Source organism: Tupaia chinensis, unplaced genomic scaffold, assembly GCF_000334495.1.
Source record: "Tupaia chinensis unplaced genomic scaffold, TupChi_1.0 Scaffold000091_1, whole genome shotgun sequence".
Taxonomy (NCBI): domain Eukaryota; kingdom Metazoa; phylum Chordata; class Mammalia; order Scandentia; family Tupaiidae; genus Tupaia; species Tupaia belangeri.
The window spans coordinates 1-14,500 of record NW_006159553.1 but is presented as its reverse complement, the minus strand read 5'-3'; the positions used below and the strand labels follow the sequence as shown (position 1 = coordinate 14,500).

The following is a 14,500-nucleotide window of genomic DNA, read 5'->3' as shown; positions in this document are numbered from 1 at the left end:
GGTCACGCTGCAATCCCTTCTCCTCCATTCTCCTCTTGGGATCTTGGGCACGCACGCACACGTGCCCAGCGTGAGTTTTAAGCCACCGGGTCTGGGACGCGAACTGTGGCCGACTACGTGGGAGTCCAGCGACATAGCCATTACACTAACTGCTGGTCCCAGATCCTTTATCTTTTTTTAGTGCAGCAAGTCACAGAGTTAATTTCTACTGTTCTCTTACCTTTATGCTCTGTGCTCAGACTACAAACAACTCCCAAATTGACTCATTTGAGCGCCATAAAGATTCTTTCCTAGTTGGGGCCAGCAGGTGTCGTGGCTAGGCATTGCACTCACACATGGCCAACCATGGTTCAAGCCCTGGACCCAGTGGCTTGAAAATCATACCAGGCGAGGGTACTAGCCTGCTCAAAATCCTGAAAGGAGAATGTAGGAAAGGGCATTGTGGAGTAGCTATCCCTCCTGGGGGGTGATTTCTCACTTTCCCTCTCTCTGTCTCTGTCTCTGTCTCTCTCTCTTCAGCCAGCACATGCACTCTATGGCAAAAAAAAAAAAAAATCTTTAAGACAGATTCTTTCATAATTAGAATTCAGCATAATTAGAATTTCTGAACTCATTGCATATCACCTCTAGCTTTATTGATGATGTTTAATAGAATTTCAGTATTTCTAGGAAATATTGATTTATGAGATACTCAGAAGTTTATAGGGATGAATTATTAGGGGTCCCTTCATAACAGTAAGAAATTTCTATCACATCTGGGAAATCAGTGACACTTCATTCAAGCAGAACCCAAGAAACAAGAGGACATTTGAAGTCAAAGAAATCAGAGAGACTTGGAGGGAAGATTCAAAATAGCCACCATCTCAAACAGTTCAAACATGTGAAAAGGCATCTCTGTAAAGTGCCTTGAGACGTGGCTCAATTCTGTGGTTATCAATTGGCAAAGAGACCTCATCTCTTTCACCAACTCCACTACCACCTAGAATATTGGGGTCAGAATCATGAGGCCAAGTCTCCTACAAAGAGAAGAAAGAAGGATCTTTATCGATCAATCATGTCTGTTTTAAGACACTGCCCTAGTGATTCGTTTATCACTCAAACATTCATCACTGTTTTTGCTGAATGGCTACTAGAACCTAGTGTTCTAGACCTAGAGATAAATGGCAAGCACAAAACGTCATGAAGCCATAGTCTCAGTCCTCATGAAACTCATGAACTAGCACGGCAGATGGCTATTCTTCAGGTCACCACCAATCCAAATGCAAAATTGCATCTATTACAAGTACTATAAAATAAAACTCTGCATGCGTATTGAAGTGGCCAATTAGAGGATTTCTCAGTCCTCATGAAACTCATGAACTAGCATGGCAGATGGCTATTCTTCAGGTCACCACCAAACCAAATGCAAAATTGCATCTATTACAAGTGCTATAAAATAAAACTCTGCATGTGTATTGAAGTGGCCAATTAGAGGATTTGATCCAATGGAGAAAGACACAGAAGGCTTCCTTGAAGAAGTGATGTCAGATGGAAACTGAACGGATGAGAGGCATTAACAAGGTAAAGAAAATACAGAAATGTCTTCCAAGCAGAAGGAAAGGCATGGGAGAGGGAACAAGCACACTGGTTTCAGTTTGTCTTTATCTTAATACCTCGGGAGCTGAGATAGTGTTCTTAATAGTAAAGGCTAGAAGGTGATAAATTCAACATGAGATTTAGCTTTAGAAAATACTAGGTTTCTGCCCACTGAAGTTTGAAAAATGTTGGCCTGGCCTGGCCTGGCCTGACCTGATCACCAACTATATTCCTCCTAGGTACAGCCAACACGCTGCACAGGCCAACAACATGACAGTCGCCATTACTGTCTGCCTGCATGCATCCTTGCAGCAAGGATGGTGCAGAATTTGGACTCTGACGGCATACAGTTAAGGCTGCATGCATCCTTGCAGCAAGGATGGTGCAGGATTTGGACTCTGACGGCATGCAGTTAACTGCCAAAGAGAGAAGAAACGCATTTCGTCAGAGGGCTCTGTGCCCATACTACTTAAAAATTTCAACAGGTATAACAAGTTAATCCTGGCATGAGGTCTTTGTGGCCCCCATGGAAAACTCAATGCTTCTTAAAAAATGCAAACAAAGGAACTAGCAGATGAAGTAATGGTTACGTTTCTAGATTCACATACTCGATCGCAGTTCGAGTCTTGGACTTAAAACTCATGTCAGGTGTGTGTGCATGTGTGCCCAAAATCCTAGGAGGAGAATGGAGGCGAAGGGATTGCATCCCCCTGGGGGATGATTTCTTGCTTTCTGTTTCTCTGTCTTTCTCCAGTGAGCACATGCGCCCTATAGCAAAAATCTCTCAAACAAACAAACAAAAAAGCAACAATAACAAAAATGCAAACTAAGAGCCAGCCCTGTAGCATAGTGGCTAAGTGCTATACAGAAGCGCAATCCCATGTGGCTGACCAACATTTGAGTCCTGGCTCTACAGGCTTAAAATGTGTGTTAGGAAAGCATGCAAGAGTCCAGGATCCTGATAAATTTTAGAGTTGGAAGGAAAAGGATTGCAGGATGACCTGGTCACATTGAGGGTCTCTCTCTCTTTCTGTATCATGTGTATACACACATCCTCTGGCATAAAAAAAATGAAAGCCAAGTATATGGGACTCAAGAAAGCTGGAGCTAGAGGGTGCGAACAGGGGGCTCTAGGGCAGCCTTAAAAGAGCAATCCAGAGGGATGCAGTAGGGAACCCTCCTTGCTCTGAGGCTGTGAGGCTAGCATATCCTACTTCCCAATTGCTGATAATTTCTGGGGGGGAGGGAGGGATTGTTTACCATAGGGCGCATATGCTCACCAGAGAGAAGGAAAGTGAGAAATTATCCCCCCAAGGGGGATGATCACACTGCAGTCCCTTCTCTTTTCTCCTCTTGGGATCTTGGGCAGTCACACATAAGCACCTGGAGTTATTTTCAACCTACCAGGTCTGGGAATCAAACCGTGGTCAGCTATGTGGGAGTCCAGTGCCTTAACCACTATGCCACCTGCTGGCCCCAATTGCCCACTCTCAGTAGATCCTGCATCAGAGTAGCACACAGCCTGCAGTACCCCATTACCACTCTGATGTCTCCCTTCCTGGCCTCCCATTCACTCCAAGCCAGCCATACTGGCCTTGCTAGTCCTCGAGCTCCAGCACATTCCTATTGTAGGGCTTTTGCACTGGCTGTTCCTTCTGCTGGAACATTCTTCCCCACATCCTACATTGCACACTCCCTCGTCACCTTCAAGTCTTTGCTCAAACAATTCCTTCCCAACGAGTCCCTTCCTGTCCTCTCTATTTTTAAACTATCACCAGCCTCTCAATCCTACCCTGGCACTCCTGTTCTCCTTTACACTAATCTATAGCTTTCTTTTCTAGCACATAATGTACTTGTTTATTGTGTTTGTTGTTTATTGCCTTTCTCTTTCCATTAAAAAGTAAGCTCCGTGAAGAAGGGGTCTTTCTTTTGATCAGTGATGTATTTAAAAAGTGCCTAGCACTGTACCACAGAGCAGGCACTCAATAAATACTTGAGCTGAATTCCACTGGGTACTTGGTCTCATCAAGCGACCCACTCTTCTCTCCTCCATGCCCATGGGCACGTTGGGAGTCACAGATTGAGGCTTTGGCTAGGTTTCTCTGGTGACATCTGTGAGGTGTGGGGATAATCTACAAATCACAGTGCTGCTTTAGGAAGGCAGTGTCCAGCCCAGTTAAGAGCAAAGTCCTAGCACTCTCACAGCACTGGGGCCCAGCTCTGCACCGCCAGCCACAATGGTGGTTACATACATGATTTCTTGGAGCTGAAGTTTGATCAACTCAAAGAAAAGGAAGATACTTTTCTCATCAGAGCAGGTAAAATATCTGTCACAGATGAAAGCCCCACAACAGACAGAGAGCCTGAGACACAGTAGGAATGCAATAAGATTGTTGGTTGGTTATAAGGAAAAAGTGAAATCGTGTTTGTAGACGTACAGATATATAATGTACTTGGCGTACAGCCTGGCATGTGGTAATTGTGCATTCATTCAATTAACAAATATTTGAGCACCTACTATGTGCCTAAAACATGCAATAACTGTGAGGGTTGCTAAATGTGCTACTTGTGTTCAGTCACGCGGCATGGATGATGATTTTAATTTTTTATTACTAATATTAACTTTATGTCCAAGATAATTTGAACTCAAAGGGAAGCCTGAAGAGGGTAGCATCTTTCCTGAGACAGTCTATTTCATTATCTGTGTAGAAACCTAAGCAGGCCAGACCTGTGGCCTTCCTCTCCCACTGGCCTGGCCCTGGAAAGACTTCTGCTCTTCTGAGTTAGTCATGTAGATGAAGACAATTGAGATCTGAGATGTGCCCTCCCAGGGGTACCTTCCGATTGAGGTAGAGATGGACTGCATACAGAAACCAAGCAAATTTAATAAGCGCTATGGGCCTCTTCATTGCAGGCTGGGAGCTGGGATCTAGGTTCCAGATAGGCCTGCTCACTACTCCCTAAGTGCTTGGGATTTAAGGAGGAAGACCAGAAAAGTTTTGGTGCCAAGACTTGTCTGCTTTCTTCCATAGTTCAACAATGTGTTCTCAATGAGCTATAACTCCTGACTGTATGCAAAATGGCAAAGATGAAATAAAAATTGGACTACGTCTGAGGGTTGGTGATGATAATACCAATAGCGGAAGTAGCAGTCGCAGTAGTTCATACAAATACAGCACTTGCTATGTCCCAGTCATGTGCAAAGCATTTTGCACACATTACATCTTCTAAGACTTGAAGTAGATCATTAGCCCAGTTGACAGAGGTTTAGCACCTTGCTGGTGACCACCCAGCTAGCAAGTGCTAGAAGCAAGACTCAAGCAGTTTAACTTTGGATGCCCTCTTTAAAATCTGTTTACAATTATTTGGCAAAGGGTCCATCCAAGAGTCATGGTGTGTCCAAATGTGAGACCTGAGTGAGGTACCAATTTCTCTGGACCTCCAGCTTCTTCTCTACAAGAGAATTAACTCCTCAGTTGTACTGGGAGTGCATGAGTTAATGCATGTCAAGCCCTTCAAGCCATGCCTGGCACACAGGGAGAGCTCCAAAGTTAGTAATTGTTGATATGATCAAATAGCCTAGGCCTAAGCACTCTAGGCAGAGCCCATTCGACATAAATGGTGGGAGGATATTCTTAAGTAATCCTATAGGCATCTATTTCAGGTTTATGGAAAGGAGACTTTGCAGTTTCTGCTTGACACTGAATTCCTTCCTGAACCTATTGGGTATATGAAATGTCACATAGAATATCTAAAGCTCTACCCCTGTCACTTACAAGCTGTGTGTCTTTGGGCTGATTATGCCACATGCTGAACCTCAGGTCCCTAGAAAATGGAGTTAATCCTGGTACCTGCTGGTAGAGCTGGTGTGAGGACTATGGGACAAGACTTGCAGGGGACACTATATATACAACCTAGCACAGAGTGAACACTGACTAAAAGACAATTGCTTGTACAACCAAATAAACCACTATTCTTAGATTCATTCTCATTCGCAACAAGGATATTTAAATGCATCGAGTCTTTTTTGCTCTTTGGTGGGAAGGGTGTGAAGAAGAATGTCAAATCTAAATCACCAAGGAGTTCAACCTCCTTCTTTGTTGCCTCCTTCACCACAGCCCTTTAAACCCTGCCTGCACCAAGTGAGAGCTTAGCTCCACAAGCTGGGCTTTCCCAGATGTGCCCCGATACCCAAAACTCAGCCTGTCACAAAGAATGAAGGCTTAGTGTAGTCTCCCAGGAGCAAACCAAAGGGCTACACTCAGTCCTGGAATCTAGTACATTTTCATGATTCTGAGAAAAGGAAACAAAAAGCATCTTTAAAGATGTCCTTACTGGAAAAAGTAGAGGCAGGTATGTGGAGCATTGTGTCTAAAGAGAAAAATGAATCCATTATGCCTGGCAGCAAGGCCACTGGCATCTTGGCTTTGAAGGTCTGTTGGACCATTTCAGAAAAGCTGGACTTATAGGGTGGCCACACAGTCTGGAACCACTAGCAAATACATAAATGATATTATATTGCAAATCACAATACAATGCTATCGTCTGTGGTCTCAGGCTTTATGGCCACCAAGTATTGGAAATCATCAAATGAGGTGAAGATCAAGATAAGAGGTTGATCCTAAGACCTCCCACCCCCGGGGTGGGGGTGAGTGTCTCCTTAGCAACTGACTGACCTGAGACCTTTGGATCATGTATGCATCGTAGCTGGACCCGTGGTACTTGGCCGTAATATCTGGGCTGTAGCCAGCATCACAAGTGCATGGTATATTCGAGCTCGGGGGCTGTTTCCTAGGTCTATAAACCTGTAGGAAAAAGCTACAATGGTTAGGTGCAGGAGGGGAAGGTGCAGGGAGCACAGGGTAGGAATTAGGGAAAGCAACAAAGGAGGCTCATCTTGACTTTCCGTGGCCAAGTGGGTGAAAAATTCAGTGTAGAAATGGACAGCCCCAAACAAAGAGGTCAAGTGTAAGCGGTCCCCGACCCCTGGGGCCAGTGCTAGCCAGGCATGCCGCTCTATGGAATGACCCCAATGTCTGGCAGTTATTGGGACCCTCCCTCTGCAAGGAGCGAGTGCCCAGGGCATGGTGGTGGAGTCTTTCTCTCTCTTTCTCTCTCTCAGTAAGCCAGCTCTGTGAGAAATGCACTCTGGTTCAAGGCCAAAAGGATGCCTTTTTCTTCCTGAGGAGGAAAGTGTTGACCCCATTTTAGGGGGAGGGAACTTATTCTTTCTCACTTCCCTTCCACTGACCCTGCTCTGTGCTCAGCACAGCTCACTCTAGCAGGCAGAGAGCCAGTCCTGGGGCTGAGACTGGCATGGACATACTCCACGCTGTAACAAGGGGGCACTGAGGAAGCTTCAGTGGCCCTAGCTAAGATGTGGCAGCCCTCTTGTGAGGCCACAGACCATTGAGCTGAATGGTTTCATAACAAAGCTACAATCTGAGTAAAGGTCATTATGAATTGCTTATGAAAGTCTCATGTTACATATGGAGGAAAATAACATTGAAGGTTTTAGAAATGATTTTCCAATATTTCGGGTATAATTATTTCCATTTAAGTCACTTTCACAAAACCCTCCAGAAAGCAAGGAACTTTCTACATACATTAGGATTATGCCCCTCCTATTTCTCTCAAAACAGATACAGAGGAAGGCCCTGAGAGGAGGATTCCCAGGAAAATGGGGCAAACAGTGATAAAATAAATTAAACTGAATAATAGTTGGGAAGATCTCCAAGCATAGTCTGGCACTACTAGAGGCTAGGAGATGTTTCTTGGCTGAAAAGTTATAGAACATTGAAACAGTTCAAGAACCAAAGTTGTAAGTATAGAGAGAAAGAAACCTATAGAACCAGATGAGGGGAGTTATCTAAGGGGCCAGAAAGTGAGCAAGACAGAAGGTAAACAGGTCCAATAGGAAAGAAGGTACCCAGGACTTAATTAGGAGTTTGTAGGATTTAATCAGAAACCAAAGTCAACTGGAAGGAAAAGAGGTGAGAGCTATTTCTGGGGAGATGATGCGAATACGAAAGGAAGGAAAACAGCGCTGGTTGCAGACCACACAAGCCCAGCCACATGCACAGAAACATAGAAAAGCAGTAACATGGTGTCCCAGCAACACATTGGCCCATTTTGTGCCTACCTGGTTTTAGATGCTTGAGCCCGCTGGATAGACATGGTAAAATGAAGAGTGGCTAAACCCAGAGAAAGCACCCAAGGCCCCAAACCCAGAAAAACACACCTTGTGTGCGGGAGGCCCCACCTGCTGCTTTAACTGATGTACTAGTCGGTCTTTTTCCCGCTTGAGGGCCATGACTTCTTCCTGTGTCTTTTTCTTTTTGGAGGCCGACAATTCCAGCAAGGCAATGTTTGCATCTTTCTCACTGATTGCCGCAAGCAGCGCTTCCTGTCTGGTAAAATAAAGATTATTATGATAATTTTTTACAAAGTCGAAAAAAAGTGGGCATTCATAGCTAAAATGGACCACAGAGTATTGTCTCAATGAGAAGGAATTATAGATGATGCTTAAAATGGAGTACTTCCTTGACTCTCAGAATGGACAAAGTGATTGGATCAGAACCCTTAGACTTGTACACTATGTCATCTGAGAGAAGCATCTTTTTATGGCTTCACTGATACAGCTGCATATTAGAAATGGGAACTGGCAAAATAGAAATGTCAAGTTACCCTCAAAGGATATACCATCAGGCTAACATGGAACTTCTCATTGGAAACATTGTAAGCAAGGAAATCGTGGGAAAATATATTCAAAGTGTTAAGTGAAAAACAATTCCAACCAAGAGTATTATACCCAGCAAGATTATCCTTCACATGAGAAGAAAAGACAAAAACATTCTCAGATAAACAAAACCTGAATGAATTTACCGATACCAGACCAGCTCTCCAAGAAATTCTGAAGGGAGTGCTATACCAGGAAAACTAAAGTCAGACACTTAAAAATAAATGGGAAGACATCATTATGTGCACTCATTTCTAAGCCATAGAAATAAGAGTACAAAAAACAACCAAGAGAATGGCCAGCTTAATGGTAGGGACAACTCTGGAAGATCCATAATAACGTTAAATGTTAACTTCCAGAATTTAAACAGAAAGATGAGACCACAGTAACACTGCAAATTCAATAGAAGAGAGATTAATTACATGAGACTGAACTAGTGAAATAGAATTTTTTGACTTTAGACTAAAACATTACTGATTTGTGTCAGTGCTTTGTTTTCTAGATTTAAGGATTTTTGTCTTCTCTTGAACTGCTGATAGGTTCATTTACCTACTGTTTGAATGGAATCCTAACCTCTTTTCATGGCTTTAAGTCTTATATAAACTTCTCTTAACATTTTTTGGTTTTGATCTATTAAAACTAAAACTTTTTTCCTTGAAATTAAAAAAATACATATTTAATGACTGCACTAAGCTATATTGCCTTACCTAGGTGCTACATTATAGTATGTTCATTCTACTCACTGAGATTTGTGCCTAAAGTCAGACATGTATTCATAGATAGGTATATATCAACTGCACTTGCTATTGAAAGTATTTAAATTAATTAAGTCATTTTGTGAATCAATAAAATATAGGGAGGGGGGAGGCATGAAAGCAACTATAGATACCAGAAACACTGTGGGAGGAGGGTGGTAAAGGGCAGAGGGTAAGAGGTAGGGAATCAAGGATGGGGAGAAGCAAAATATATAAGAAACAAGAAATGGAAAATTATTTGTTGATGATAATGTATATGGTAATATCCTTTATTGGACTAATACATAGTGTATTCTGGATGGAAAAAATCTCATTTTGAATACTGTAATGTTGTACAGTGAATGAATGTAAATAAATAAAATTAAAATAAAAATCAATGGGAAGGCATCATTGTGTACACTCATTTCTAAGCCACTTTTATCCATCCAACCATTCATCCATCTGCCTACCCATTTACCCATCTACCTACCCAGCCACCTATCCATCTATTTACCCACCCATCTTTCCATTTGCCAGTTTTATGTGGCAAACTCTAAATAATCCTTTTTTAAAAATAACAGGTTGTCTTTTGAAGGAAGGCAGAAATAACTACTTCAGTCCCTCTTCCTTTTTCAATTAATTTAGTTATGCTCCCCGCCATTCCATCAAAATTCATCCCTTCTTCAGCCTTCTTGAACTCAGTATTTATATCGCTATCCACTAAGTAACTCAAACTCCAAACCTAGAAGTCATCCCTGATTCCCTATCCAGCCCAACCCAATCCATTTGCAACATCAGCAGGTTTTATTTGAAAGTACACCCCTTATTTAAACTCACACACTGCTATCAAACTTGTTTCAAATACCAGCATCATTCATCGCAAAAGCTTATTCATTATCTGGTAAAGAATGTGTACTATTCCATTATGGTACTACAAAAGAGAAATACAAATGACTGGATGCCCTGAGTCCTTTGTTCCATCTTCTTTTCATGCCATTTTTAGTATGTTATCCTAAGGCCAATGTCTTTCATAGCACCAAGATGGTGGCAACACTTTTAAACAATATTTATCAGAACAACAAAAAAAAAGGAGCTATTTTTCCCACATTTAACTCTTTATTGGGAGGGCCTATTTTCCATAAGTTCTTCAATGAATTCTCCCCCATTTCATTGGGTCCCACACCCCTTACCTTACCAGGATAGGGTTAGGTTCACTAAGAGTCACATTTGAGACTGGGCTCAGGCAGCTTTCCCTGAATCTCCTTGGTACATTGAAAGAATGTCTTAATCTGTTACTATGTTGCTAAATAGAAATATTAATATCTGAGGGGCCAGTCTGTGTCACAGAAGATATCTGAACCCACACGGGAAATGTCCTGGGTTCACGTCCCATGACCTCCCTGGCCACAGGGGGCATACACGCAAGTGCCTGTGATCCTGGCCAACTGAGACTTGGGGTGAATAGTATAAGGCCATATGTTGGGGATGATTCTCCCTCTCCCCTTCTCAGAAGAAATAAATGAATGAAATAAACAACAATAATAACAAAAAGCAAACAAAAACAAAACAGTAATTCCTAAGATTGGATGATTTATAAAGAACAGAGGTTTATTTGGTTCATGATTTTGATGGCTAAAAAGTCCAAGAGCATGGGCCTGGCATCTGGCTGGCCCCCTGGCCAAGAGAAACAGACAGGTCAGCAACCACTGCAGAGAGAGAGACAGAGAAAGAAAAGAAAGAAAGAGGAAACAGACTTTCTCATTTTCTCTGTTTTTCTCATGCTCCCAGCTGATTGTATTGTATCCACACACACTGAAGGTTGGTCTTCCTCACAGTCTACTCAAATGTTAATCTTGTCTGGCAATGTACCCAACTACCTTAAAGATGATTCTTTTTCTTAAAAGTCTCACCACGTCCGCCATTACATGAGGAACCAAATTTCAACACAGGAATCCTAGGGGGAAATAAAACACTATCCAAAACATAGTGGAAAATGAAGAGATCTCTAAAAACATTATAAATGGGCTCTACCATAGTGTTATGTGAAAAAAATCCATTGAATCATCACTTGAGATCCAGACTCTTTATGGATGCCTGTGACATGTTACACCAACTGGCCTGATTACCTCTCTGAGGTCATCTTGTTCCTCTTTTCCTTGCCCAATCATTAGCCTCCAACACTATACATCTCTCTCTTTGTTATTGGAAATGTTGCCCTTGTCCCCACAGCTTTTGTGTTTGCCATGTCTTCACCTAACAGCTCTTCATTGTCCAGGTCTCCGCCCAAATGTAGCCTCTGCAGAGAAGCCCTTTCCAGGTGCTCCCCTAGCAATACTACCCCGACAACCTTCCATCTTGTGTCCAAGTCAGAGGTCGTCATATCACACTGTTTAATTTTTCACAGCAATCTTACCATTTGAAAGGATCTTAGATATTTATTATTTGTTTCTAGATTTGACATTCTATGAAATTAGGACCTCATCTATCTTGCACACAACCAATTCCCCAAGTTCCTCAAAGACTCCTGAACACATAGTGGGTGCTTAAAAATATTGGTGCAAGAAATAGATAAATTCATTTCTTTCATTTTACAAACTTTTGAAGACACTTCCAGATACTTCTTCCAGTAGATACTTCCTCCTCTTATTATAAAAAAGAAAAAATAGAACTTTTTGCCTCTGATTTAATCTATGATCATTCCTTACTCAGAAAGTAAAGTCTCAAAGTTGTCTCCTTTCACCTTGACAGTCTAACTTTATAGCCACATCTTTTGCAATTTTAACCTGGAATTTTCTGGGATAAGTTATTGCTAGAAATGCCTTTTTTGGGTATGTGTCACTGAGTCCTCATTTCCATCAAGGAAGACTTTTTGCTACAATTTGTGTCACTTTTGAAATATTCTAGATGTTCTAAAAGACTCTATAGCTCCAGGAAGCTTCCACCTTGGGAATTTTCCTTGCACACAAGTTCCAGGACTAACACTTGGTCATTATCCTGGTTTGCCTGTCTTTAATTCTCATCAACAGACCAGGCCCCCTCCAGATGTTTGGACGACATCATTATTTGGATCTCAAGGATTTATATGGACTTTTCTGGGCTGCACTGATGCCAGGCAGTAGGAGCTTCTGTCTGAGGCTCAGGCAGACATGTGAGCTGCAGAACATGTCAGGAAATATCTCCACTTTGCAGAAGAAAACCAGTGCAGGATGGACGACCAGCAGCAGGATTAATATCCAGCTTCACAGAGCCTGTCTCTTTCTGGATAATATCTTGAGACACAAGAGATGCTTGCCACTCAGAGGTGGTGCATATTTCTACAGAAGGCCAAGCTGAAGAGGCTACAAGGACCACAAATCAGCAAGAGCCCATTTGCTATCTACTCGAAACTCAGCTATAACACACAAGGCTACTATAATATTTTACCCTCTCTGCTCCAAACTGGGATGCCTAAGTGAAGTGATTTTATTTTTTTAAGGAAACAATCTAAAAGATCAATTCATTTAAAATGCTGATTAAAAAGACATAGTAACATATATAACACACAAGGCTACTATAATATTTTACCCTCTCTGCTCCAAACTGGGATGCCTAAGTGAAGTGATTTTTTTTTTTTAAGGAAACAATCTAAAAGATCAATATTAGTGAAATTTGGAATTGATGGCTAATTCTTTAAAGCTACACTCATTCATTTAAAATGCTGATTAAAAAGACATAACATATAAAAACATGTATGTTTGTTGAGAATTTCCTATGAGTTTTTCATGTTCCTTTACATTTTAAAAGCAAAGGAGCTATTTTCTTTTCTGGCAATCTTTTAAGACTGCTTAGTAAGAGCTCTGGAAGCTCGAGGTACTATACGCAACCCTTTGGATTGAAAGGTAGATATACTTATTGCCCTATATAACAGTGCTTCCAGAGCAAAGATTGGGCCTGTTGCTGTCCATTATAAAATATTCCGGTTCCTGAAGCTCAGACTTGACCTCCTGCAATGTAACCAACTGCATACACATGTTCGTCCAGCCAATCCACCTGGCCTCCAGGGGTCTTGGAGCAAAGGAAATTGACACAAATATATTAAGACAGCTTTTTGAGCTGGGAGATTAAGTCCTTTGTCTTTGGCCCAGAAGTCTCTTGTCATCTGCCTTCATGCATGATATGTAGGCAGACTAACCTGTTAGCAAGATAGTAGGGGGAAAAAAATCTCAGACCTTTCAAAGTACTGGATTTTAGGTGTATATCCAATAAGAGTCCCCCAAACAAAACTATATTTATAGGAAAAAAAAAACCTGGAAGGAAATAGATCAAAATGCTAGTGGTCATCATTTCATAGTCATTGGATGAATGGGGTCATTTTCACTTTTTTTCCAACTTCGCAATTTTATTATTATTGTTGTTGTTATTTTGATTTTGGGATGATATAGTCAAAGTGCTGAAGGGAAAAGCAAAACAAAACTGTCAACCAAGAATACTTTACCTGGAGCCAGTGGGTGGAATGATGGTTGTGGTCCTGGACTCCTGCATGGCTGACTGCAGTTCCTGGACCTGGTGGCTTGCTTCCTCACTTTCTCTCTTTCTCTCTTTCTATCTCTGCTCAAGTTAAATAATAATAATAATTAAAATGAAATGATTAATTTTTAAAGACTTTATTTATTTATTTATTTTGAGAGGTTTTTGCTATAGGACCTGTGCGCTCACCAGAAAGACAGAGACAGAGAGACAGAAAGCGAGAAATCACCACCCAGGGGTGATGACCACACCACAATCCCTTCTCCTCCATTCTCCTCTCAAGATCTTGGGCATGCACGCATGCACATGTACCTGGTGTGAGTTTAAGCCACTGGGTCTAGGACTCAAACCATCAACATGGGAGTCCAGCGATATAGCCATTACAACAACTGCTGGTCCCTACTTACACACTTAAAAAAAATAGTTACCAGGGGGAATATGTACTCTCCAGAGAAAAAGAGAGGAAGGATTTCCTCTCACCCGTGGGGCTTGGTCATATTGCAACATGCAGTTCATAGCTACATCCGTGCGCTCCACAAAGATGAAGAAGTCCTGAGCAGTCCCAATCCAGGTCATGAACGGCCTTTCCCCACAGTCGTAGACTCTGAGATTCATGTCATGTGTATGTCCTGAGGTCTCAGATTTACAGATGTTATTTTTTTTTCTAACTCTAAGCTAAAAAGTCTATGTGTTTGGGACCAGCAGTTAGCGTAATGGCTATGTCGCTGGATTCCTACGTAGTCGACCATGGTTCGCGTCCCGGACCCGGTGGCTTAAAACTCATGCCGGGTGCGTGTGCGTGCATGCCCAAGATCCCGAGAGGAGAACGGAGGAGAAGGGATTGCGGCATGGCCATCCCCCCTGGGGGTTGATTTCTCGCTTTCTGTCTCTGTCTATCTCTGTCCGTCTGGCGAGCACATTGCCCTATAGTGAAAACCTCTCCAAA

General features: G+C 42.1%; 1 protein-coding gene across 1 annotated transcript in view; it reads right to left on the bottom strand.

Annotated features, from left to right (window-relative positions):
• LOC114006833 (ERC protein 2) overlaps window positions 1-14,169 on the bottom strand; it is a 262,788-nt gene extending 248,619 nt beyond the window's left edge. Inside the window, exons 1-3 of the mRNA XM_027769782.1 lie at window positions 14,035-14,169; window positions 7,838-7,981; window positions 6,252-6,380 (exon numbers count right to left, since the gene is read on the bottom strand). Of these exons, the coding sequence (XP_027625583.1) occupies window positions 6,252-6,380; window positions 7,838-7,981; window positions 14,035-14,169 (408 nt within the window). The remainder of the gene's footprint in view (window positions 1-6,251; window positions 6,381-7,837; window positions 7,982-14,034) is intronic.
• Between the last annotated feature and the right edge of the window lie 331 nt (window positions 14,170-14,500).